Source organism: Neofelis nebulosa, chromosome 2 (assembly GCF_028018385.1).
Source record: "Neofelis nebulosa isolate mNeoNeb1 chromosome 2, mNeoNeb1.pri, whole genome shotgun sequence".
Lineage (NCBI taxonomy): Eukaryota > Metazoa > Chordata > Mammalia > Carnivora > Felidae > Neofelis > Neofelis nebulosa.
The window spans coordinates 82,277,383-82,300,683 of NC_080783.1; the positions used below are offsets into that span (position 1 = coordinate 82,277,383).

At 43.1% G+C, this 23,301-nt stretch overlaps 1 protein-coding gene across 1 annotated transcript in view; it reads right to left on the reverse strand.

Moving 5' to 3' along the window:
* KIF5C (kinesin family member 5C) overlaps positions 1–23,301 on the reverse strand; it is a 162,754-nt gene that overhangs the window by 47,977 nt on the left and 91,476 nt on the right. The window contains exons 12-15 of the mRNA XM_058715342.1: positions 13,719–13,894; positions 8,872–8,940; positions 6,746–6,952; positions 4,503–4,649 (exon numbers count right to left, since the gene is read on the reverse strand). Of these exons, the coding sequence (XP_058571325.1) occupies positions 4,503–4,649; positions 6,746–6,952; positions 8,872–8,940; positions 13,719–13,894 (599 nt within the window). The remainder of the gene's footprint in view (positions 1–4,502; positions 4,650–6,745; positions 6,953–8,871; positions 8,941–13,718; positions 13,895–23,301) is intronic.

Below are 23,301 nucleotides of genomic sequence, written 5' to 3' on the forward strand. Positions count from 1 at the left end.
CTCATGGAAAAACACTGAACCAACAGGTATGGCATTTTGGGAAGGGAACAAACACTTCCTCCTCTCCAGCTCTGTCTGTAGATGAGGACACTTTGTATACTCCATGCCCAGATATGTGCACTGGGGAAGAGTAAAAGAGTATATACAATAATAGGCTTCCTCCAATATGAAAGCTGGATGTTCTTCCCCCCAAACCAGAACCATAACTTCTGGAGCCCACTGTTGTCCTAGGAGGTCTAAAAGATTTTAAGTCTGATGAAAACAAAGCAAAACAAAACAAAACAAAAAACAAACAATACTCTAAACAAATGGTTTTACTATCAGGTTGCCTTTTTGTTGTTTTTGCTTTGTTTGTTTTGTTTTGTTTTGTTTTAACCACTTAAGAGTTCATATATTCAGTCATGTAAATGTAAAGTTTTCAGTAAGCCCAGCACACTGTTATTTCAAAAAGGAGAATCAAGAGGGGCGCCTGGGTGGCTCAGTCGGTTGAGCGTCCGACTTCAGCTCAGGTCATGATCTCATGGTCCGTGAGTTCCAGCCCCGCGTCGGGCTCTGTGCTGATGGCTCAGAGCCTGGAGCCTGTTTCAGATTCTGTGTCTCCCTCTCTCTCTGACCCTCCCCAGTTCATGCTCTGTCTCTCTCTGTCTCAAAAATAAATAAACGTTAAAAAAAAAAAAAAAAAAAGAGAGAGAGAATCAAGAAGTGTTATTTATAACTCTCCCCTGGGTTTGACAATGACTCCAACAGTACACACTAAACTGCATGATCCAACAGAGATGACTAATCCAGAAGAAAAGACTGCCTTCACATGGGCATGAGATGCTGCCTGCCCGCCTACTAGAAGTCACCTCCATACCCACCACTCCAGGTCCCTAGAGCATGGAGTGACTACGCAAGGTGCCATCTCAAGGCCAAGTAAAAGGTAGGTGAGGTGACTGTTCACATTCTAACACCTAAGAGTCAGAATGGGACTAGAAGTCCTTTTTTGCTTCTTCTTCTTCTTTTTTTAATGCCCAGAAATGTCCATTTGCTTTGTTAGTGCAGTACACAGCTAAGGCTTGAAGCGGTTCCTTCTGAGAGCTTGAAGGACAGGAGGGGACTGGAGACATTAGACTTCCTGGGGGCCACCTTTCTGGCTGGGGGCTGGGACCCCGAAACCCTGGACCCTCCAGACCCAAGGCTGTGTTGAAGAGGCTGATGGGAGTGGCGCTGTTGGTGATGAGGGTTGATCAGGCCCAGGATCTGGAGCATTTATCCTCCTCTCTGCTCAGCCATAGCAGGGTCCCTGATGCTTAAAATTCTTCATCTCCACCTCCCCAGACCCAAAGTCAAAAGAAAATTTGGCAGTTAATCCAATCCCTTTCATTTAATCTGCCTCAACTTTCTTTTTGGTGTGTGGTTAGACTTCTGGAAATCTTTGTTTTAAAGAAAGCCTGGTAAACAAGACAAGAAGAGGAAGCTCACTAATAAACCCAGATAAAGTCAACTCTAGGCTCATGACATCATTTGTTGGTCTCATTTTGCTGACTAAACAAAGTATTGCCTGAACTCTAAAAACGTTTGAAGACATGATTAAGCTGGATAAATGTGGGTTCTTCTATTTCCCTGCTGTCTGAGCCTGTTGTATTCTTGAAGTGAGGACATCTTTTCCCCTTATCCCAAGGTACGACCAGAAGGACCATGTTGGGGGCACCTGGGTGGCTCAGTCAGTTAAGTGTCCGACTTTGGCTCAGGCCATGATCACTCAGTTGGTGAGTTCAAGCCCTGCATCAGGCTCTGTGCTAACAGCTTCAAGCCTGGAACCTGCTTCAGATTCTGTGCCTTCTTCTCTCTGCCCCTTACCTCAATCACACTCTGTCTTTTTCTCTCTCAAAAATAAATATTTTTAAAAAATTATTAAAAAAAAAAAAAAAGAAGGGACTGTGGGAACTGAATAGGGTTTCAGGAACAGAAAACAGGATCACTGACAAAGTTTTCCCTGATCTGATCATTGTTTTAGATAAAAGAATTACTTTAGTTGAATACTCATAACCAATATTCCATACCCAAAATATAGATTTAAAAAATATATGTATAACTCATGACATTTCTGAGCTGACAACCTTTAAGATAATGTGGGCTCATCTCGTTAGTTTACAAATCAGGAAAGTGAAGCCTCAAGAAGTGAAGTGAAATTGCCCAAAGTCCCATAACCCCTCCCCTTTAGCTCTCATTGCCCTAATGATTAAATCATAACTGTAAGAAAAAACAAACTTCATAATGATTAAGAATATGATGCTCTCTGAGTGAGAGTTATCAATGAAAATAACTAGTTATCAATGAAATTAATTAAGGCATCCAATGTCTGGAATCCAAAAATATCCGGAAAACATCCAGTTGAGCATTTAAAAATAATCTCAATCATACTTCAGAGTCCCAAAGGTAAGGACTCTTTTTTTAATGCCGAAGCACCCAGACACTTGATTTCATTAGCATTTCTCATTAGCTCTATTTTAGAACTTAGCATAAAAATATCTTCCCTTATCGTTATCAGCAGCAGGCACCAACTTCTCATAAATCAATTCCACCTTCATATTGCAAGGGCCATTTAATCACTCAAATCTCAGAAGTTTATAGCTCAACACCAAAGCCAGCATGCTTCTAAAAATTAAATCCCCATATATAAAATCACCAAACTGGATCTTAATAGGGTTAATCTTGTAGTATTTGAGAATTCAGTGCTAAAATTAGATTCATTTGCAAAGATTCATGAGATATGCAGTTACAAGAGAGGTTCTATGAAAGAATGATTAGGTTTACAAAAGGTTGTATATACTCTAAGCCTAGATCTGTTATGTCATCTAAGAAGGGATTTCTATGTTTCCCAGAAATGTCTATAAACAGAAGGAATCTGGGGAGCCTTTTCTAGTATTTAACAATCCCAACTCAAACCCTGAGTGTGCCCATAAAGGCCGAGGTAGAATTCAGCCTTTTAAAGGGCTAACCTCAAAGAATTTGATTTTAGGGCCTTGTGAAGTAGACGTTAAACAATATAATGTTATTCCCTGGCTTGCCAAAATCCACCACAGCTATCAATGGCTATTCTGTACAAGGTGCTGTATTATTATCATAAAGCTACAGTAATCAAAACAGTGTGGTTTTAGCATAACGATTAGATCAAACAGTCCCACACACTTTTGGGGGTGATGGATATGCTCATTATCTTACTTGGTAATGGTTTCATGAGCGTATAATATGTCAAAACTTTTCAGACTATGCACTTTAAATATTTGCAGCTTAATTTATGTCAATTATACCTCCTTAATAAAGCCATTTTTTAAAATCTCGATCTCCTTTTACTGCGGCAATTGTTAACCATTCTTGCCTGATAACATTACACACGCTCTTTTGTCCCTCTATTCCTGGCTCATGGGAAACTTCATACCACTCCCATTCTTCCCACCTCCCTTACTCCTTGCTGTCAGTAGCACCAATGTGCACAACTCCAGGGGATTTATCATGGTTCGTTGAAGCCAATTACAGCAATACTATTTCCCTTTGCTTTGCCAGCCTCCCTTGCAATTTGGGGTGACCATGTAACCCAATTCTGGCTAGTAAGGTATAAGGGGACATCTATCAGGGACTTCTGGGATATAGTTCCATCCTGGATGGAAACTGGCTGCCTTTTCAACCCATCCTGCCTTGGATGTGGTTGTGCGAAGATACGATGCTCGGTGCCAAAGCAGCTATCTTGCTACCACGAGACAAAATTCTAAGAATGTAAAAAGGTAACAAGCTAACAAAAGCAGAAAGGAAACAAAGAAAAGATCTGAATCCTTGACATCACTGACACTGGACCAAAATTTGCTTCTGAAATTTTAATAAGGTTAGAATGACCTGGACAATCTTGTTAAAATGCAGATTCTAATTTCAGTAGGTCTGCAGTGGGCTTGAGAGTCTGTAGAAACTCCAAGTTTCCAACAAACTCCCAGGCGATGCAGATCACAACCTGAATAGCAAATTCTAGACTTCTCATATTGTGAATAATTAAATGTGGATTTATTTTTTAAGCCACTGTTAGAATCCTATTACTTTCAGCTGAAAGCTTTCCTAATTCATACCAATTGGTTGGGGAATTTTCATTCTGCTGGGTTCTCACAGAAAAAGAGAAACACAATTCTGAGATTAGAAGTGTTGTTTAACCTATCCAATTCCAAACTTCTGTGACATTGGCATATAAATTTGAGAAATAACACAATTTGCATAAGGCCAACCGAAATTTGAAGACATCTCTTCTACTTGAAAGGTAATTTTTTTCTTCTTTTCCAAACCCAGTCATTCTTAGTCATTAATTCAGCCCTTGGTTCATTTGTTCAAATAGTAACAAGTATGTGGCAGGTGCAAAGCACTGTACTGAGCATTAGATACTTAGGAGAATAAAACACAGACACCGCTTGCTTAGGATCACATGTTATAAGCACGGATGGGGCGGGGGGGGGGGGCAAAAGGAAGGGCTGGCTTACAGTCTTCACATCATTGGTGCCGATAATTCCACCTATCTCCCCCAGATCCTTCAACAGCAAATTCAGGATCTCAGTAGCCCTCTTCTTCTGGTGGTTGCTAAGCTCTTGTAGCTGGCTCAGCTCTCTCTGTGTGGTTGTCAATGTAGTCTGAAAAACACATTTTAACAGCAAATTAAAAGAGCTGCCCATCAATTCATACCCACGGTACTACAAAGAATGACAACATAATGTAGAATGGAGTTCTTTTATCATTTCATGCGATCTCAACGTAAGTTGAACTATAGTGGAACACTGCATTCTCTGAGAAAAAAGGAGAATTTGTCATGGCCTGGTACGTTCCATCGACATATCATGTGACAATCTCTGGGGTGGTGAAATAAGTTATTAAAAAATAAAGCCCAAAGGGAGCCCTTTGGTTGACAGCATGTGATCACATCTTCCTACCCACAAATGTTCCATTTTGGTCCTCATTTTCTAGGGTCCAAACATACCTGCAAACACCCCATCCCCATTTCCAAACCAACCTGCCCCCTGGGCCATTTCCAGATCCCCATCTGACTTCGTAGTAATAGAAGGGTCTGGAAGGCCCAGAGAGACATTCATCAGTTTAGAAAACAACTTATGAAAAGTTTTCTAACCTTCACAGTGAAGCTGAATTGAACACTCTCATCTCTTTTTAAAATGAGTCAAGTCCTCATCTCAACATATAGCAGTAGCTCCATTTTATTGCCAAACATTAACAACCCATCTCTTTCCCATCCCTCGTGTATGTTACCAGAAGGTAGATATTTACAATGAACTTAATGAACTCTCAACATCAGTAGAATAGTCATATTTTGATGTCTTGGTATTAACTCAGCCAGCAAAGAAAATAATTTCCCTAAATTTCAGAGCTGTGGAGGTCAATGCAAAGACACTTATGAAATTCTTCCATATGCAGCTATTTTCCTAGAGCACTTTTTAATGATCTGACTGAAAATAGTACCCCATACCAGTCTAGTAATACTTTGGCTTGGCAGAAAATAAGGACCCTATTATGGAAAATGTTCCATCATTTTGAGAAGCAAATAATATGAAGGACTAATTAAAGAATCCTGTAGAAAAGAGTAAGCAGAGAAAATCTAAGTCTCCTCCTTTCCTAAGTGATTTCTGGTTTGTTTTCTGTTTCTTTTTTGGTTTTGCCACCACTTACTTCGTTTTGTTTTTAAAACCCACAGAAGCAATAGTTCGCATCTTGGAAAGCCATTTAAGTCTTCCTTCATGCAGTTGAATATATGGAGTTAGGAGGCTTTTTCATCAGCTGTACAGTCAGCAGGTTAGAGCTTTCCTGCACCAACTGCTGCCCCTTGCCTGGGAGGACTGGAAGTCTTCCATAAAGCAGGCTAGGCACAATCCTATGATAGCAGGCCATTGGGCCAAGGTGCCAAGGGCAGCCAGTTAGAGCCACTCGGTTTCCCACCACCCATTTTCCAAGTAGAAAAGGACAAAATGGAAACATCTTGCCACCAGCCATGTCACCAAGTGCTCCCTGTCCCTGCTGCCACTAGCTCATTGTGCAGAACCTGTGGCATCTTTGACTGGGAGAATCTGAAATTTAGGAAATGTGCAGACTGAAGCACTGGTGTAAAACAGGATGACAAACACACCAGGACAATCAGTCCTAGGCTAGGACAAGAAACTGTGTGGAAGGAATGAGTTTCCATCAGGAGGGTACAAACAAGAGTGAAACCCACACCTTCCTTCGGTCACCTACTCTCACTTGTTTATATAACATTTTGAGATTTATCTATTGGTATTGTAGCATATGCACAGGTCTGTGCTAAGTGCTTTATACAAATTGTCACTAATTCTCATGCACTGAAACGTGTATGTTATTAACGGATAAGGGAACAAATACTCATGAAGTTTACTTGTGTTCATTAAGGCCTAATAGTTATAAAGTCGAAATTTTAACAAGGATTTTTGTGGCTCCAAAGTCTGCGTGCTCTTGACTATTCACAAGGCATCCGTGCTAATGTTATAAATCCCCTAGATATGAAACAATATGCAGGTTGGGGATGTGTAGACAAACGTCACCTACATGAACTACCATTTCAATTATTGGAGGATTTCAGAGAATGTATCTAACACTGAAGAACCATTCTGCCAACTGCCTTCCTATATAGTGTCTGTCAACAGACATCAACATAAGTACAGGAACAGGAACAGAAAAGTCCCACCCCCCTAGACACAAATGTGCCAACCGTCTTCTGGGCCAGCTCATCTGTCAGCTGCTCATTGGCCCTGGTCTTGTCCTCTACTTCCTGGGACTTCTGGTCATAATTGACAGCCAGCTCTTCCAGAGCCTGGAGAACTTCTTTCACTTCATCTTTGGCTGCCTCGTTTTCAATCTGGAGCCGTGTCAGTTCTTCCTGGATCTTCTCATAATCTCTTCTTGTAGAAGCCAAAAGCTGGGGAAATGAGATGGCATAGAACTGGTGAGTGTAATGTTCAAGTGTTTATGTTCTGGGCTCACTCCAAAATAAAGTAACTTTAAAAACAGATATAGGATGCTCAGGATGCCTAGAAACCTTACTGTATATACAGATGCCAAAAAAAAAAAAAAATAGCATGAGGTTTCAAGTGTCTGTTTCTTTTTCTTTCTAGTGTTTTTAGGTTTTTTTTTTTTTCTTTAACTTTAAAGCTAGGTAGGCTTCACTCAAAGAACTGATAACACATCAAAAATCACCCCACTCTGTGGCTGGTTGGCTATTCCAAATGGTGAACAAAGAATGAAGGGAATCATCTCTGAGGATGACAATAATACCACTTGGCTTTTTAACGTTACCATTATTTCACATTGTAACAGGTCCATTTCAGAGCCAACCAAAACAGTATAAAGCAATTGCCAATTTTTCTTAATACTGATCATGAGTGTATAGAAGAATATATCCCAAACATTCACATTAGTTAAAAGTGAATGAGTAGGCTTGGGATAGTTTCATTATCTTCGTGCCTACTGTATTTTCTGATTTTCCTATCAGAACAGATATTGCCTTGGCTGTACAGAAAAACAATACTGAGTTTTAAATGTAACAACAAGGAAGTTTATCATAGGCAATTGTACCAAGTTGGAGATGCAAAGGAATCAAAAGGGAGGAAGAAGGCAGGAGACACTGAGCAGATGAAAAACTCAACTACAGGCAAGAGGAAACTCAATTCAGGAGCCTGGGTGGCTCGGTTGGTTGAGCGTCCAACTTTGGCTCAGGTCATGATCTCATAGTTCATGGGTTCAAGCCCTGAAGCCCTGAGCCTGCTTCAGATTCTGTGTCTCCCTCTCTCTGCCCCTCCCCTACTGGTGCTCTATCTCTCTCTGTCAAAAATGAATAAATGTTAAAAATTCTTTTAAAAATTAAAAAATTTTTTTTTAATTATGAAAAAAAGAAAGAGGAAAATCAATTAAATATGGTTGGTCTGACTGCAAAGTCATAGATGATCTCCCTGTCAAGGGAAGTGTTTGGACAGGTGGCATAATCATTGTCCTGAAGTGATGAAGGGAAGCAAAGAGGAAGAGAAAGGAATGGTTATAGAAAGAATTAGGTCTATGGGAAGGCTTGGACTACAGACATGAACTCAAGCCACCTGCTGGAACTGTATCATGTAATCCAATCCGTAGCACTTTTGCAACAAAGCAGAAAGTACCCTAAAGCACAAAAGAGAAAAAATACTTAGGTGGTCCTCAGCAAGAGAAACTAATCATCTATGTTTGACGGACTGGCTATCTATCCTTTGTTTGGGTTCCTGTTTGTTAAATACTTGGCAAAACACAACGTAATAAAGACATTCACTGGAGAACTCAACACCATCCAGGGAAAGACTGAAACCAATTTGCCTCCTTTTTACTATATCAAACACATACTAATTGAGCCCTTTCCTCTTTGCCTTCTCCTTCCCTCTATCCCTACTTTTGTTTTTTGGTTTTTTACCTCCTACAAGGTAGCACAAGAACACAGTATATATCAAAGACCTGGGCCGGCTGATTTGCAAAGCTGAGAAGAACTAAAACAGCAAGAAATGGGAGTGCTAGGCACTGGGTATGAGGAGTTAGAATTGTCCTTGTCCAATCACAGAACTCCTTTATCTCTGCTCTTCAAAGACTAAGTGTAGCAACCAGCTATGCACTCTCAAAACCTCAGAGGTCTACAAAGTCAGACATTCATTTTCTAAACTCAGCTTTTAACAGGCATTCAAAGGAAATCTACCAAGAAATGTCCACATGATTCAATGATTTTTGAAAAAATTCTGTGCAAATTAAATTTCTGGAACAAATGTCAACAACAAAGAGTAATAAGAGAACTTCATAAAAAAAAAAATTTATTGCATTCTTTACCTCGTCCTGATCCAACATCTGTTGCTTTAGCTTTTCAGCCAGCTGGCTCTGCTGGTTAATTTCATCATCCTGAAACGAAACATCATGTTTAATGTTTTTGGGTTAGTTATGTCATTTTTGATATCCTGGCTTCCCGACGACAGTCAGATAGCAGGACGCCAGCTGTAGGCTTGCTAATAAGATGAAGGGAATAGTGTGATTCTTCCCCCATAGATGAGAGATTGACTCTGAGGTCCTGATTTGGTTAAAGTACCTCCTTTCTCCGCCTTTCTCAGATGAAACATCTGGGTACTCTGGGATATATAATATCCTACACATTCAACTCAATTCCTGCTCATCCAGAAATCAGAGATCCAGGGTTTGGGAATCAGAAAGGACTTTGAAGCTATCCCTCCCAATTCAAAGATGCTAAGAAAAAATAAGGGAGTGAATTTTTAACCATCTGCACTGTAATATATTCACGTTCCAAATCTCGTCAAACACATCAATGACCAGGAATGCTGCCACGTGATCGGTAGGAGAGACCAGTATTTCCACTTCAAATCTCTTACTTACAGACACTGGAAAAACATTCACTAGAGAATTAATCTTCAGCATGAGCAGATCTCCCCCTTGATTAGAAGTTAATTTTCTTACCACTTGAAAAAAACAAAAACACTGAAGGAAGTGGGGGATGCAGAAAGTTAATGCTTACTTTCCCGCCTGTCACTGAAGTGGGAAATGATCTGCCCACGGACAAATCTGCTTTCCTCACTCTCATTTTCTGCCACTAGGTGCTGCTGCCACAAAAGCCAGAGCTGTCCGCCTCTCACTGCCCAGCGCAAACGTCTCTGCCTCTCCCAGACACCAGCCAGCCAGTGTGGGCAGAGCAGCGGGCAGACAACATTTAACAGCAGGAAGCTCAGTCTTCACTACAAAGATTTTCATGAATTCAGATGCAAATGTGAAGCCTAGCCTGTGAAGAGCAACTTGGCTTTCCAAGTGCGCCTCCCGTAAACACAGGAGGAAATCCTATTGGATAACACTTCCAGGGTCTAAACCCCAAGCAGAGTCAGATTCGGTATTATGGGGTCGCTCTTTGTGTCAGGTGTGGCCCAGGCGTTCTCACAGCAGCCATGAAAACCTGCACTGAGCCTTCTGCCTTTTCCGGGGGTGAGGTGAGAGGGGTGAACTCAAGGGCCTGGCGCGCAGGACCTCAGTTTTCCACAGGATATTCTCTAGGCTGTTTGGTCGTGTCTATGCTTCCATTTAAATCAGATTGACTCAGCATCATGACGAATGCTTTCCACAGAGCAAGAAAATTCTAAAATCAGTATTACAGGATCTGTATCTCGTTTTCCTTTGTGTAGAACATCTTTTGGTCTTATTTCCCTGTTTGGGGAGACCCCGTTTCTACTGAACTTTTTACATCAATGTTTCTTTAATGGTTCAACAAAATACTCATGACTCTCCTCCCCAAATTCGGTTTCTGGCAGGAGAATTAGGGAAATTACACCAGAGTGAAACTGCCAGAAAATGGTACTTGCACAACTAGGAGACTATTCTGTAGGGCATATTTTCTCTTCTACTTTATAAACTTAAGAGTGTCAGTTACCAGGAACAACTTTGTGTTTATGTTCCTTGGCACATAAATATTAAACAACTTAACATAAAAGACTCCAGGAGTTTAACATCAGGGAGCTGCCATCCCTTCCCCTGGGACACATAAGCAATGGCTACAAGCGATATAAATCACAAGAGAAGCAGAACGGTGGAGCCAGCCCTTTGTTCTCACACTGTGTTCATTTCAAAGCCTGAAGACGCAGCCTTCCTCCCCGACAGGTGACAAGCCAGGTGCAGTGATTTCTGAGGTACAGTAAGAAACCCAGGGCCACTAGGCCGTCTGGGAAGGATGTGAAGAACAGGATTACATTATAAGGACATGAATCACTTGTACCAGAGATATTTCCAAAACTACACTTAACGCTTTGTTAAGGCAACTTCTCCAAGGAATTGATCTTTAAATTTTTTTTTTCAAAACTTTCAGAAGACAATGTGCCGTGCAGTCCACAGCTACACATTCAAGTGCACTTCTTAGAACGTGTTCAGTCTGATGCTGACTATTAAAAGCTAGTCCATACGCAACAGATTTCAAAGCACTTTTCAGAAAATATTCTTGTTCCTGGATTTTCTTACATGTGAAATGGTGACTTGTCAGCCCATCACTGGCCACCTTTACTTATACAAATGTTTTTGTTGCAATGGTACTCAGTGAAATGAGGTTCAACTTCTATTTCTACTTGCACTGAACTCCTCTCACACATTTCCACTAGAGCATGAGGATGGCAGGAGACGAGGAATAAAGGAGACAGTGCCAACACCAACTTGCTCATCTTCTAAGTCTGCTCATAACTCATCTCTGCACCCCCCACCTCTGATACCACATAAGGTGGGATTCTCCCTCAAGCAAACAGAACCCAGAAGAGAAAGAAACTATTTATTGAGCAACTGTGACACACTAGAAACTTTTAATTCCCACTGCAACTTTTTTGGGGTGAACCCGTGTTGAAGATGAGAAAGAAAACTTCAGCTGGGTAGGCTGTTCATCGGCCCAAGTCTCAGCATTATTAAGACACAGGTCTGACTCAAAAGTGTATGCTTTTCCATCACACAGCACTGCCTTGGACAGTACCTGTCCTTAGACCCTTGGAGAGACAGCACAGAGGGGTAGAGGGGGGCAGCTGGGAGGAGACCATGTAGCCTTTCTCCCACCATGTTCTAAACCCTAAATGATTAGGGTTGACAAGTCCCTCGTTTAAAAGGCTAAGACCGAACGGGATGACCACAGGACTCGGAGCCAGAAGATACACAGCCTCATTCCTGCTCTGCAGGTAATGTGAACTTGGGGGGGAGTCACATAACCACCCTGGGCTAGCTCCTCATCTGGATCCAAATGCTTTCAGCTCTACCACTCAATAATCTATGAAGATGCCATGTTCCAACTTATGTGTTCTCCAAAGTATCAAACCACCTATCTCATCAGAAGCATGAAATACCTTCTAGAACTTTTAAGAGGAGGACAAATAACAATGATGGCTGATAAAGACATAATGAGGCAGATCACGGGTAGTCACTAAGGTCAAACCACCAGCTTTGGTGCCCTCTAGGGCTAAGGAGCTCAGTGCTCTCTCCGATCTCAGCAACTCCCTATGAGGGACCACAAATGCTAACCTCAAAATGTGTGCGTTTGAGGGTCTTCAAAGCATACGCCATCAGAAAATAATACAACAGGAAGTGTTCTGGGCTGGTCATCAGGGGGCAGAAACTCCAGGGTCAGCTCTGCCAGCCACCAACCAAAAAGCCCCAAGGCATGGCATTTTCCTCACTCGGACCCAGTCCTCATCACTACATTTCAGGAGCTGCATTTAAGACTCTAAAGTCTCTCTCAGATCGATGAAATTTGCTCATGCTACCAAGGTGAATGATCCCCATTCCAACCATGACAGGAGTCTATTCATAGAGAACAGAGTAGAGAATCAGGTCATCATCCCTCATTCAAAATTCTCTGGGGATTACTAAAATGAACCCATCAATTCTAAAATGAAAAAAAAAAAATCACAGTATGTTAAAACAATAGCATTTCTCTGGAGAAATCAAGAAATTGCATACATTGTTAACTTACTATTGATCTCCTTTTTCTCTGACTTTGAGGTTTTGCATAATAATATCTGGTTAGAAATGGAAGGATAACAGTGTGTCAAGCACCTAAAGGGCAATTAGCCCAGCTCTCTTGGGTGTGAATGTCTCATTAAATAGGTTACCAAAAAGGTACGGTCCCCCCAGTTTAACTCTGTCGTCACAATGCGAATTCCCAGGGTCACAGATAAGCAGAACTAGCTTCACATTCTGCTTGTAAAGGTGATACAGATACAGACAGAGCCTCACTCAGAATAGACAGGCTGGTAAGATTAATGGCAATGTTAACATAACAAAGCTGTTTCAGACAAACCAGAGGTGTCCCCAAACACTCTGAGCTGCACCACAACAGAAAAGATTAAATTGGACTAAAAATACCAGCAACCTTGATGAAATGAATGGAAAGGATTTAGAATATTCCAAGGGCAATATGCCAAGATCACGTGAAACATCGATTTAATTTCCTATGCCTCTGGGATCCCTAACCTGACCTTCACTGGGGATTAATGGTGCACAGCATTCTCCAAGGCCTCTTCTCCTCTGTTCCATCTTGTGCATTTACATGACTACTTGAGTCCCAGAGTGTACCATAAAATTGGACATCCCTAACCAGCGTGTTCAAACCACTTTGTTCAAGAGTATGCCCCTGAAAACAGATTTACCAGTAAAGGAAACCTGTCAGACCACACACGGTGACCATTGGTTCCTCACCCTGGGCCTTAGAGCTGCATGATGAAAGTACACATTTCGCTTGAGGAGCCACCACCCTGCCCCTATAGCTGGCACTACTGTTGGAGTTTCAAGAGGTGAGGCAGAGGCCCAGAGAAGAATAGAAGGGACAATGAAACAAAGATCATGCACGCTTACACCAGCCCCACTCTCCTGCAGTGATTAGCCCCGGTATAATGTCCAGAAGTGAAGACTCTGTCTATCTAGACTAACTCTCTAGTCTTCCAATCAAACTTCCATAAAAGCTTCCGTTCCACATGAACTAGGTTCCCTGAGTCTGCCCAATCAAGAGCTAGGGTAGATACTAGGAAGACAGGCATGAACATCAGTCCGGAGCCCTAAATCAGCGCCCCCACAGGGCTTGAAGCTGCTTCTGGCTAATCGGTCTAGAACCCGCCACCTCTCATCTTTGTGAGTGAGGACCATAATCTTCGGCTACAGACCTTATCATCCAGTTGTCTGTAGAGACTGGAGATCTCCTCGTCGTACTTCTCTTTCTCCTCTGCAGAGATGCCAGCAACAACAGGAGCAATATTGTCTATGATGGGGGTGTTATCGCAGGGCTCCAAGGTCTTCTGGTCTTTAGCACTGATCTGTTCATCCTCAGGCACAGCTTCTCCTGCAAAGCACAACGAGAGGAGTTGGGGATTGAAGAAATTCAGCATGCAACCCTACAGGAGGAATTCCAAAAATAGTCACTCCCATGAAAAGACGTAGAGGACACAATAAAGAGCTGTTGTAGAGAGTCATAGCTTGTGTTCTTTCTATTTGACAGGAAAGGTTGTAGTTAATTGGCCAAACTAGTCTAAGGAAGAGGAGGACTATATAATACTCCCTCTTGTGATGCATCACTTAAGTACACTGGCTCCATCAACTACACAAGCTCCTAACTAATCCAGCTTGCAATGACATCCACAACTTTTTGCATACACTTTCCTTCTGTTGGGGAATATTCTGGGGCTTTACTAGACTCATATTCTATGTAGTGGTTGATTCACAGGGAAACAGACCTCTGAGGTATCCTAATTACCAATTAATTAGGTTACCGTTTCATTAAGAGAAACAGCCAAATCAAGGAACAAATTCACCACTATTGACAAGAACGCTGCAGGGCCATAATCCTCTGAATCTGAGAGTCCCTGAATCCGAAGGAGAAAACCAGGGTAGCCCTGGACCCAGGAGCTCTGACTGACATACCATAAACACACATCCTACTACCATCCTCTCCCCTAGGAGGTCAGAATTAATTGGCTCATCTGGAGAGTTCAAATAGAATAATTTCTTATGATGTCAAGTAGACCCAAGAAAAAAAGAAGCAGCCAATCCAGAATATCGTGCAGAGACCCTGCATACCACTTCTAAGTTTGCAAAGTAGCACACAGCCCTTCTCGATCTACAGAATGGCCTTTTGTTGAGGCCTTTGGAGGCAGCAATACCAAATCTGACAACTCAAATTGAGGGAAAAAGTGAAGTTCTCAAGCTGGTCAGTGGCCACCCCATTGAGAAAATCACCTTGCAAAGACAGACCGCAGAAAAAGGATTCTATGAAAACCATGTGGCCCAACTGAGTCTCTCAAACATCTTTTTGGAAAGCAAAGCAAAACCAAACATACTTTTCCATCACAGTGTTTACCATCAACTTCACACTCAGTTTGCTACAATCACTGAGTGTCTGCAGTGTTCCAAGCCTCACCCAGTTCTCAGCCCATAAAATGCATCTGGTGGAAAGTCCCCAGGAAAACTGCCCTAAGACAGAAATAACTTCTCCCAAAAAATTTAAAAATAAATAAATAAATAAATAATAAAAGACAGAACTGGATCCCCTAATCGATGGCTTCATGAACAGTATGCATCATGCGTCAAGAAAGCCACCTGAACACTGCACACATTTGCCTCAACATAAACAAAACGCTTTGTGATGGCTTAGCTTTGCTGCTTCAGGTTCCATTATCTCCCTTGATAATTACAAAATGGTAGGAAGACTTTCCTGTCAAAAAAAATTAACATCCAATGGTTTCACCAGTCCCATTTGAAGCAAAACCTGGAACAAACAATTCCTTTGCTGAATAGAAACTGAGCCAACCCTTTTTCCTTCTAAAGCTCAACTAGACTGTACTGTACCTGTGCCTTTTTCTAAAATTATTGACCTGAAACAAAACCAGAATATCAGAGTAGCCTTTGAACTGAACCTGAACCAAATCAATATTTCATTCAGTTCCAATTCCTGGTTTAAAACATCCATCAACGACCTCAGTGCGCAGACTGGATCTCATCCAATTAAAGGATCTATATTCTCTACAGCTAAATCCACAGGCTGTCAAAGCAGTACCATATTCTAGTTCCTAAGGACTGTTTTGTTTTGTTTTACTTAAATATCTTTGTCTAACCATAGATTATATACACAAAAACTCTAAAGCCCTCCTTCACCTCTACCTCCCAATTCTATTCCTTCTCCAGAGAAATTTACCACCAACACTTTGGTAAATCCTTCTCCTATTTGGGTTATGACCGTATCTCAAATTTTTCAGCTCTACCTTCTGAACTTTGTCAACAGGGCATTCCAATATGGCATAAGTTTAATCTTCCAGCTTAAGCATGATGAAGGTGAATTTCTTAACTGTACTAGACCGGAAATCAGCCAGAATATGATCCTGTCATTCTACGCCAACTTGCCACAAGACAGACGCAAGATACAAACACATCTGGAAGAGACATAGTCCCTGTGTTCTTTGGTTCCACATGGCCGAGAGCCAGTGCCACTATGAGGCTGGGGTGTGCTAAGGAGCCGCCCAGGGCATGTTTTGATCCATCTGAGTGGGTAGGAGCCAGGGATGAACCCCTATAACCTAGCGGCAAGTGACCCTAAAGCAATCACAGCATCACTAAGTACCAGAGTGGTCCAAGAATAGAGCAGTTCAGCAAACAACCAATGCTGTTACGAGGCACCCTGAAAGTAATCAACAAACCTCATTAACATCTCCAGTGCTGTGCTGGGACACTGAGCCACACTGCACCTTTTAACTGATCTAATTAATCACCAGCCCATCTCCTGCTTAACCTCTTCATCTGCTTTTTGTAAAGGAGAAAAAATAATAATAATGCCTTTGACACGGCATTGTTCTAAAGATTTAATTAAAATAGTATATGTGAAAAAACGCTGAAGGTGTTATGGTTTAAAGTCCATCTCTCATCTCCTCCTCTCCCTAACGAATTGTCAACTCTCCAGGATTTGCAGATAAATTATTTTTACTTATTCTGAGATTACTGTTCCTGAGGTTTTCACAATACCTTTGTGGCTGTAGCTCAGTTCCAAAAATAAAACACAATGTAGCTACAAAACTCCCTTTCAGGTTTATTTTTATTATTACTAAAACAATATTTGAAACCTATAGCAGACTTTCTGGTTTGTCTTGAACAAATTCTCTGAATCAAAGCATCAACATATCCCCCACAAAGCTACATCTAAACAAGGCGCTCTTCCCAGTTTATATTCCAAAGGTCAGGCAGTCAGGATTATTTTTTGCAGCAGCCGTTCAGGCCGAGAAGAACAAAGCAGCAACACGCAGGAACAAAAGCAGCAGGCATCTGTGGGAGAGCACAGCTCCTGCCTGGAGAGGAACCAAGAGCTGGTTTTCCCAAACACTGCTACCCTTCAAAGGACCGAGAAAATGACTTCCAGAAGTGTCCCTGGTAACTACACTGTCCAGCTCACAAACACGTCTGGGGGTTGTAAATTCCCAACACTATGCGAGACCTGACACTAGGCAATCTGTCTCCATGGCAATCTCACCACGTTAATCGAGAATATTCCCTGCACTGCAGTGGACTGAGTCTCTGGAGAAGCCCCCACGAGGTGATTACGGAACAACTGATTGTAACAAGGCAGACAGCTGCAAACAAACCCTGGAGGAAAAAAAAAATGTCCTGAAATCTGGTGGCGGGAGACCGGAAAAGGACCACCAAATGAAGATGAGCATCTATTTTTATTTTTATTCCCCTTTTTCGCATTAAAAGCAAATTTCTCTTAGTTCATCCCCTGAGGCTTTGTACCTGCTGTCTATAGGGAAAGAGCTTATAATATTGTAAAGCATCGGACTTTTTACAACGAAAACTCCCCCCACTTCCATTAGAATCCTTTCCCTTCTTTAAATAAGCATTCTGGCATTTCCTATTGTCAGATGTAATTACCTGTAAGGACTAAAAAGATTTGTGTGTACACAGGAGCATTCGCTTAGAGCACACCTACAAGGTTTGCAGAGCATTTTAATTATAAAATGAAACCCCCCGAGGGCATAAATCGCATTCCTACAAAAAAGTAAAAATCCATCAATTGCAATAAACAAGAATGACAGACTGATCAAAAATACTCGTTAGGGCTATTAGTTAAAAATTCTAAAACAGGCTTTTTAGTGTTTTGTTTTTTTCAAAAAAAAAAAGAAGAAAACCATTAGACTGCCAGTAATTCATTAAAATTTCACACATGAAATAGCAACGAGCTAGTTATCCTTTTCATAAATTGAGTCCCTAAAGCCTCTGGAGAACATAGAAAGGTAATTGCATTCTCTCTGCAACTCCAGGGGCAGAGATTTGCTGGTCACTCACAGCTTCCGTCAGAAACCACAGCAGATCTGGCAAAGGAGTTGCTCTCTTTTAGTACCAATTAAAGAGGCCCAGTGGCAGACCTAATGGTAGGTAATTTCTATATCAAAGAAACTAAAAGGAAATCTTTAAGTTGCCAGATGGGTAAGAGCAGCTGGCTACAAGATGTCATTATATAAATGTGTGGTTTAAAAAAAAAAAAAAAGTCATTCCTTTATGGGATTATTTTGCACACAAATAGCATCTCTCACCCTAGTTCCTAAAAATATTGTACGCAGCTTAAGACATTCTCTAATCCCTTCTAGAGTAATTTTATAATAAACTGGTCACACAGGACTCTAGAATCTCTTTACATTCCTGACCTCTTGACTAGCCCACACCATTCTCTTAGCGGGCAGTATTTCTACTCGTGTTTGGCCGTGCTCTCAAAAGAAGGAAGAGAGCCTAACAGATGGGATCTCTCAGATGAAACGCTAACCTTTGCTACGGTCAGGAGTCCAGGGCGGGAGGGTGGGGGTGGGGGAGGGGGGGTGGACAGCATCTTCGACATCTCCACTGCTAAAAGAGCAAACTGTATCCCAGCTACGGAGGCCACGCAGTCCCACAAAGCCCCAGATCAGACTCCACGTTACAGATTTAGCCAGTTAGGAAACCAAGCCTGCTGGCCTGGCAGGTTTTAAATTTGGAAAACAAATCTGTTCTAGAGATTGCCGATTTTTCCACGCCTTCCCAGGCTGTGATGAAATAATTTCTTTGCATGACTTCAGCAGATGGGGTAAATCTACATCCATTCTGTTACTTAATATTATATTTAATCACTCAAGAGACATTCAAGAGGTGTCCTACTCTCTGTCGGGTCATTTCCCTGCACCCCCGACACCTGGATTTTCAGGACCTCCTTTTCTGGCTTAAGCCCTTGTAAAATGTGACCGCTTTTTAAAGGGCAAGATTAAAAGAAGTATCAGAAAAGAAGGCATGTGTAAAGACTGACCCCGCAGCAATGGGGGGATCTGTGCGTGGATCTGTGTGCCCATCTGAGGGTCACAGCCCTGGGCTTTCAGCCCCCTCTTCCCATCCTCCCCATTAAGAATCTTCTGGATGGACTGGAAGATGGCTGCAGGGTGAACTGGGAGCCATAATTCACTCTGAATCCAACTCTCTAAGTCTATCCCCATTTATAGGGTTGTTCAAGTCTTTTCCATGCATATGATGAACAAACAACAGAACTGGAAAAAAACAATCCTGCTTCTGGCAACTGCCCACTCCATCTATCTGTCCTTAAGCAAGCAGGCTGAACAAAATTCCTGAGGCTGAAGCTGTCAGCAGAACTTCCAGATTCAAAGGACTGTCAATCGATTTCAGCCCACAAGATGTCACTAGCAGATCGTAGCGGACAGGTGTTTTCCAGTCACTGAACGCCCATTCTCATTTCAGAACCGCAACTTCCTTGTGAAGAATTACATCTTCCAGTGCAGGCAGGTTTGCTCAGAAGACACAGGCCTGAGAAGCAGAGGGCCCTGGCCTTCCTCAACCGAAGCACGCCACCCCCCACAGTATCCCCCTTCTCTCTCCCAGGGCGTCTGGGTCTCAACCATATAATTCGAGGAAGGAGGAAAATACTCAAAAGGGGAGTCATGCCAGGTGTGGCCCCTTAAGAGCTCTTTTGCCTGCGTCTCTGGAGGAGCCCCAGCTTTGCCAGGTGAGCCTGGTTCCTCGGCTGTTCTTTGGTTCTGGGAGTCACCCACAGACTTCTAATGCTTTCCTGTTTTGTTTAAGCTAAGCAGGGTCATTCCTGTCCCTTGCAACCCAAAGAGCCTGGCACTGTGAGGAATGGAGTGGCTCCCCTTATGCCTTCTTTGTAAAAACAGGGCGTGGCCTCCCCTTTGGCCAGCACCCGCAGGCCCTGAGCCACCTGGCCTTAATGCCAATGGCAGAAATTAATTAAGGCTGGGTGTAGTTACACACATTAGGAATCCCAGGCCATCTTCTGAGAATCAACGTTCTACTCTGTCCAGAGGAGGAAACTGCTAGGCTTTCATTCTAAAGTAGCCCATTAAGCTACAAGGAGCTGAAAACTGAAAACTTGTACCGGCGAGGGTCTGGGGGAGAACTTGCCTATAGGCAAGTAACAGGATCATATTTCACAACTTCGAAGGACTTCAGTGGGGAATGCTCTCTCCTGTGGTACAGTCCCATTCCAGCCAACTGTAGCAACTTCTTCACTCTACATGGTTTGCCATCGAGACATCGTGTTATTTTACCTTTCCTACTCCTTTGTAGTCCTCCCTCATTCTGTAGAACAGCAAAAAAGGAAAAGCGGAGGCGTGGGTACACACGCACAATTTTTCTCTGCTATATTCCCTCTCTCCTGCTCTCCCACAGCTGGAGTAGAGCAGCCAAACTTTTCAAATTATAAACACACCATGCAAGGATGGAAAGCTCTTTCCCAGCGGAGAATGCATACAATGGACAATGCTGCTTTAATGCGTTCAGCCCACAAGTGGCTGACTCCTAGAGTTTAGAGCCAATGTGTGTGTCAAATTTCAAAAGAAAGTTGGAAATATCCTGCTACTTGGATTTTAGTGGGGGGCGCCACCTCTGCTCTCCTTCTTCACCTCTCAAAATCCCAGCTCTCCAGTTGGTACAAACCAGCCATGCTCTCAGGACTAGGAGGAATTAGGTCTGGTGCACGGGACACTGCTGAGAAGCTTCCAGTCCCTTCTTTCCTGGAGTGACATTTGTCACACTCCTCTGGCCCAAACACAAATCACTAGGGCTATGTACAGGCTCCATAGACAACAGAGAGACAATGAACTCAGCACTCAACTGCCCTACATTCAGATCCCTGCTCTGTCAGTGACTGAGTCACCTTGGGCACATCTTCTAGCCTGTCAAAACCTCAAGGGCTGCCTGCGGATTACACGGCCAGCCTAGGAACATCACAAAAAGCCAGGGCCGTTTTGTCGTATATGTGACATGGAGATAATCCTTGAGATAATCCTTCAACTCACAGCTGGTCGAAGGACAGCTCCATGATGCCTCTATCTGCCTCCGTCCTGCCTGAAATCTGTATCACTGAAGATGGATCTCTACACTTGAAAACTTCTGCTTTCAGAAAAATTACCTTTAAAATGCAGATGTGCAGAGGTTAGCTTGCGAGAACAGGAGAGCTCTGCAGATCCCCCTTCTCCATCACATTCATTCAGTGATTACATGGCAGTGGTGGAGGGGGGTCCCTCTCAAGACTTTCTCCCTCTCCTCTTCCCTGCCCTCTCTCTATAGGGGACCTCACCCCTACCTATGCCTTCAGGCACTTCCTAAAGCTCAACTCTCACATTTTTTTCCCTAGCTCAGCCAGAGCCTCTGAGCTCTAGACCTCTGGACCTAACTTATTTGACATTTGCACTTGGATTATGCCACAGGTACCTGAAACTCCCTTCCTCACCTCCCTGGTCTCCAGTCTGGTTCTTCTCTGGTGTTTTTTGTTTAGATGAATGGTTCCACCCTCCATCTAACTCAGCAAGCCAGAAAACTTGGCACTCTGCCTTCCCATGGCCAGCTCCTCCCCAAGATCTGCTAATTTCACCTCCTAAATACCTCTCTCATCCAGCCATGCCTCTCCCTTTCCATCTCCACATCTCTCAGTTCAACTACGCAGCCTCATCCCTGGAAGACCATCCTTGTTCCTGGCCCTCCTCCCACCCTCTCTACTCAATTCTCCAGCACAACCAATGGAGCTTTGAAAATGCAGATCTTATCATATGATCTTCAGTTTAATATCCTCGAAGGGCTTCTCACTGCTTCCCACATAATGACCAAAATCCTGAGCAAAGACTATTCAGCCCTGCAGAAGACAGGCCTGCCTACCCCTCCCGTCCAGCTCGGGCCAGTAGTGCCTCACCCCGGCTCGCCACACTGGCCTTCCTGCTGCCTCCCCACTTCAGGGAGCCCCTCAGGGATGTTGTAAATGCGGCTCCCTCCACCCTGACCCCCACTTCTGCCTTGGCGCTTCTAACTACTCTGTTTCTCTCAGATCTTATTCCCTAGGTCGCTTACCGAGGGAGACCTGCACTGACTCCCAAGTCAAGATCTTGGCCCCTGTTATAATACCTTTTAGTACCTTATGCTTTCTTTTAGGTATGCAGCATAGACATGTTTATTGATTGTGGCTGAAGTCTGCCTTCCCCATCAGACTGTAAGCTCTGTAAGGGCGCAGACCATGACTGACAGCTCACCCTTTCCACTCCAGCGCTGGATTAAACACGTTTATGTGATACGTTTATGGAAGTCTATCATGTGCCAGAAACCATACGTGAGTTTTCCCCAATTATGTACTTAAGGACTTATATAGGATCTCACCCTGCAGGCCATGGAAAACAGTGTATTTCTAGGTAGATCTGCAAGGTGGGTGGAGCAGGACAAAAATTAAAATGACACCAAGTGAAAAGTCCAAAAGCAAGGTGAGAGTGCCCAGGCAACAAGGGGAGTTAGGCAAACTGGGCGGCAGACTGCCCCCAGAGGACAGAACTGGTTGAGGGATCGAGAACTGCAGGGTGAGAGCCTGGCAGGTGCCAGGAGGGAGCAGAAAAAAAACAAGGCTAGCTGTCCACTCCACAGTGTTCCAAGGCCAGTCTCCCTCTCTTTACCAAAAGGCTTTACTGAATGTTCCAGTTGCCCAGCAGAGAACTGACCCGAGAGGATCCCAGAAATAGAACAAAACCTCATACAGCCGCTCCCTGCCTTGCCAACCATCCCTCCTCACTCTCCTACTCCTGCCAAACTGCAAGGAAGCATGCACCGGCCCCAGGTGCTGAATTATTCAATTATTCTAGCAGCTTTCAAAACACGTGTGCAGCTAGAAAATCTCCCAAAAAGCATCGTGTTATTTAGGCTACTAGGTCACTTCTTGAACCTCTCTTGGATCCTGGTTTGCCTCACAATTGTTTTTCAATCAAATAGTAGGTCATTGACACCCCACCTTCCTAGCAAAACACAGTGGCAAACATGGACTCACAAGACGGTCTGCCACTAACTGTGCAGTTACAGTCACAAACTGGCGGGTCCCATCCCGATCCTGCATAGCGGCTCCTACGCTCACCCAAGAGACTGAAGTCGGCTGCAGCATCTCAAATACGTAGTGGACACAGCAGCAAAGAATCTGAATCTCCAGCTATCCACTGTGCCCTGACACACACACACACACACACACACACACACACACACACACACCCCAACCTGCCTATTTCAGTTAAAATAAAAATAAAAATAAATTAAAAAATAGAAAGACTTCTACCTTCTAACTTCATCACAATGCTAAAATTTCTGAAATAATCTGCCCGCACTTGGATCTGGAAACCCCTCTTCAACGCCTCACCCACAACCCACCCACCCAGTGCATGTCAGCTCTCTGAGATATTTTCTTCGAGT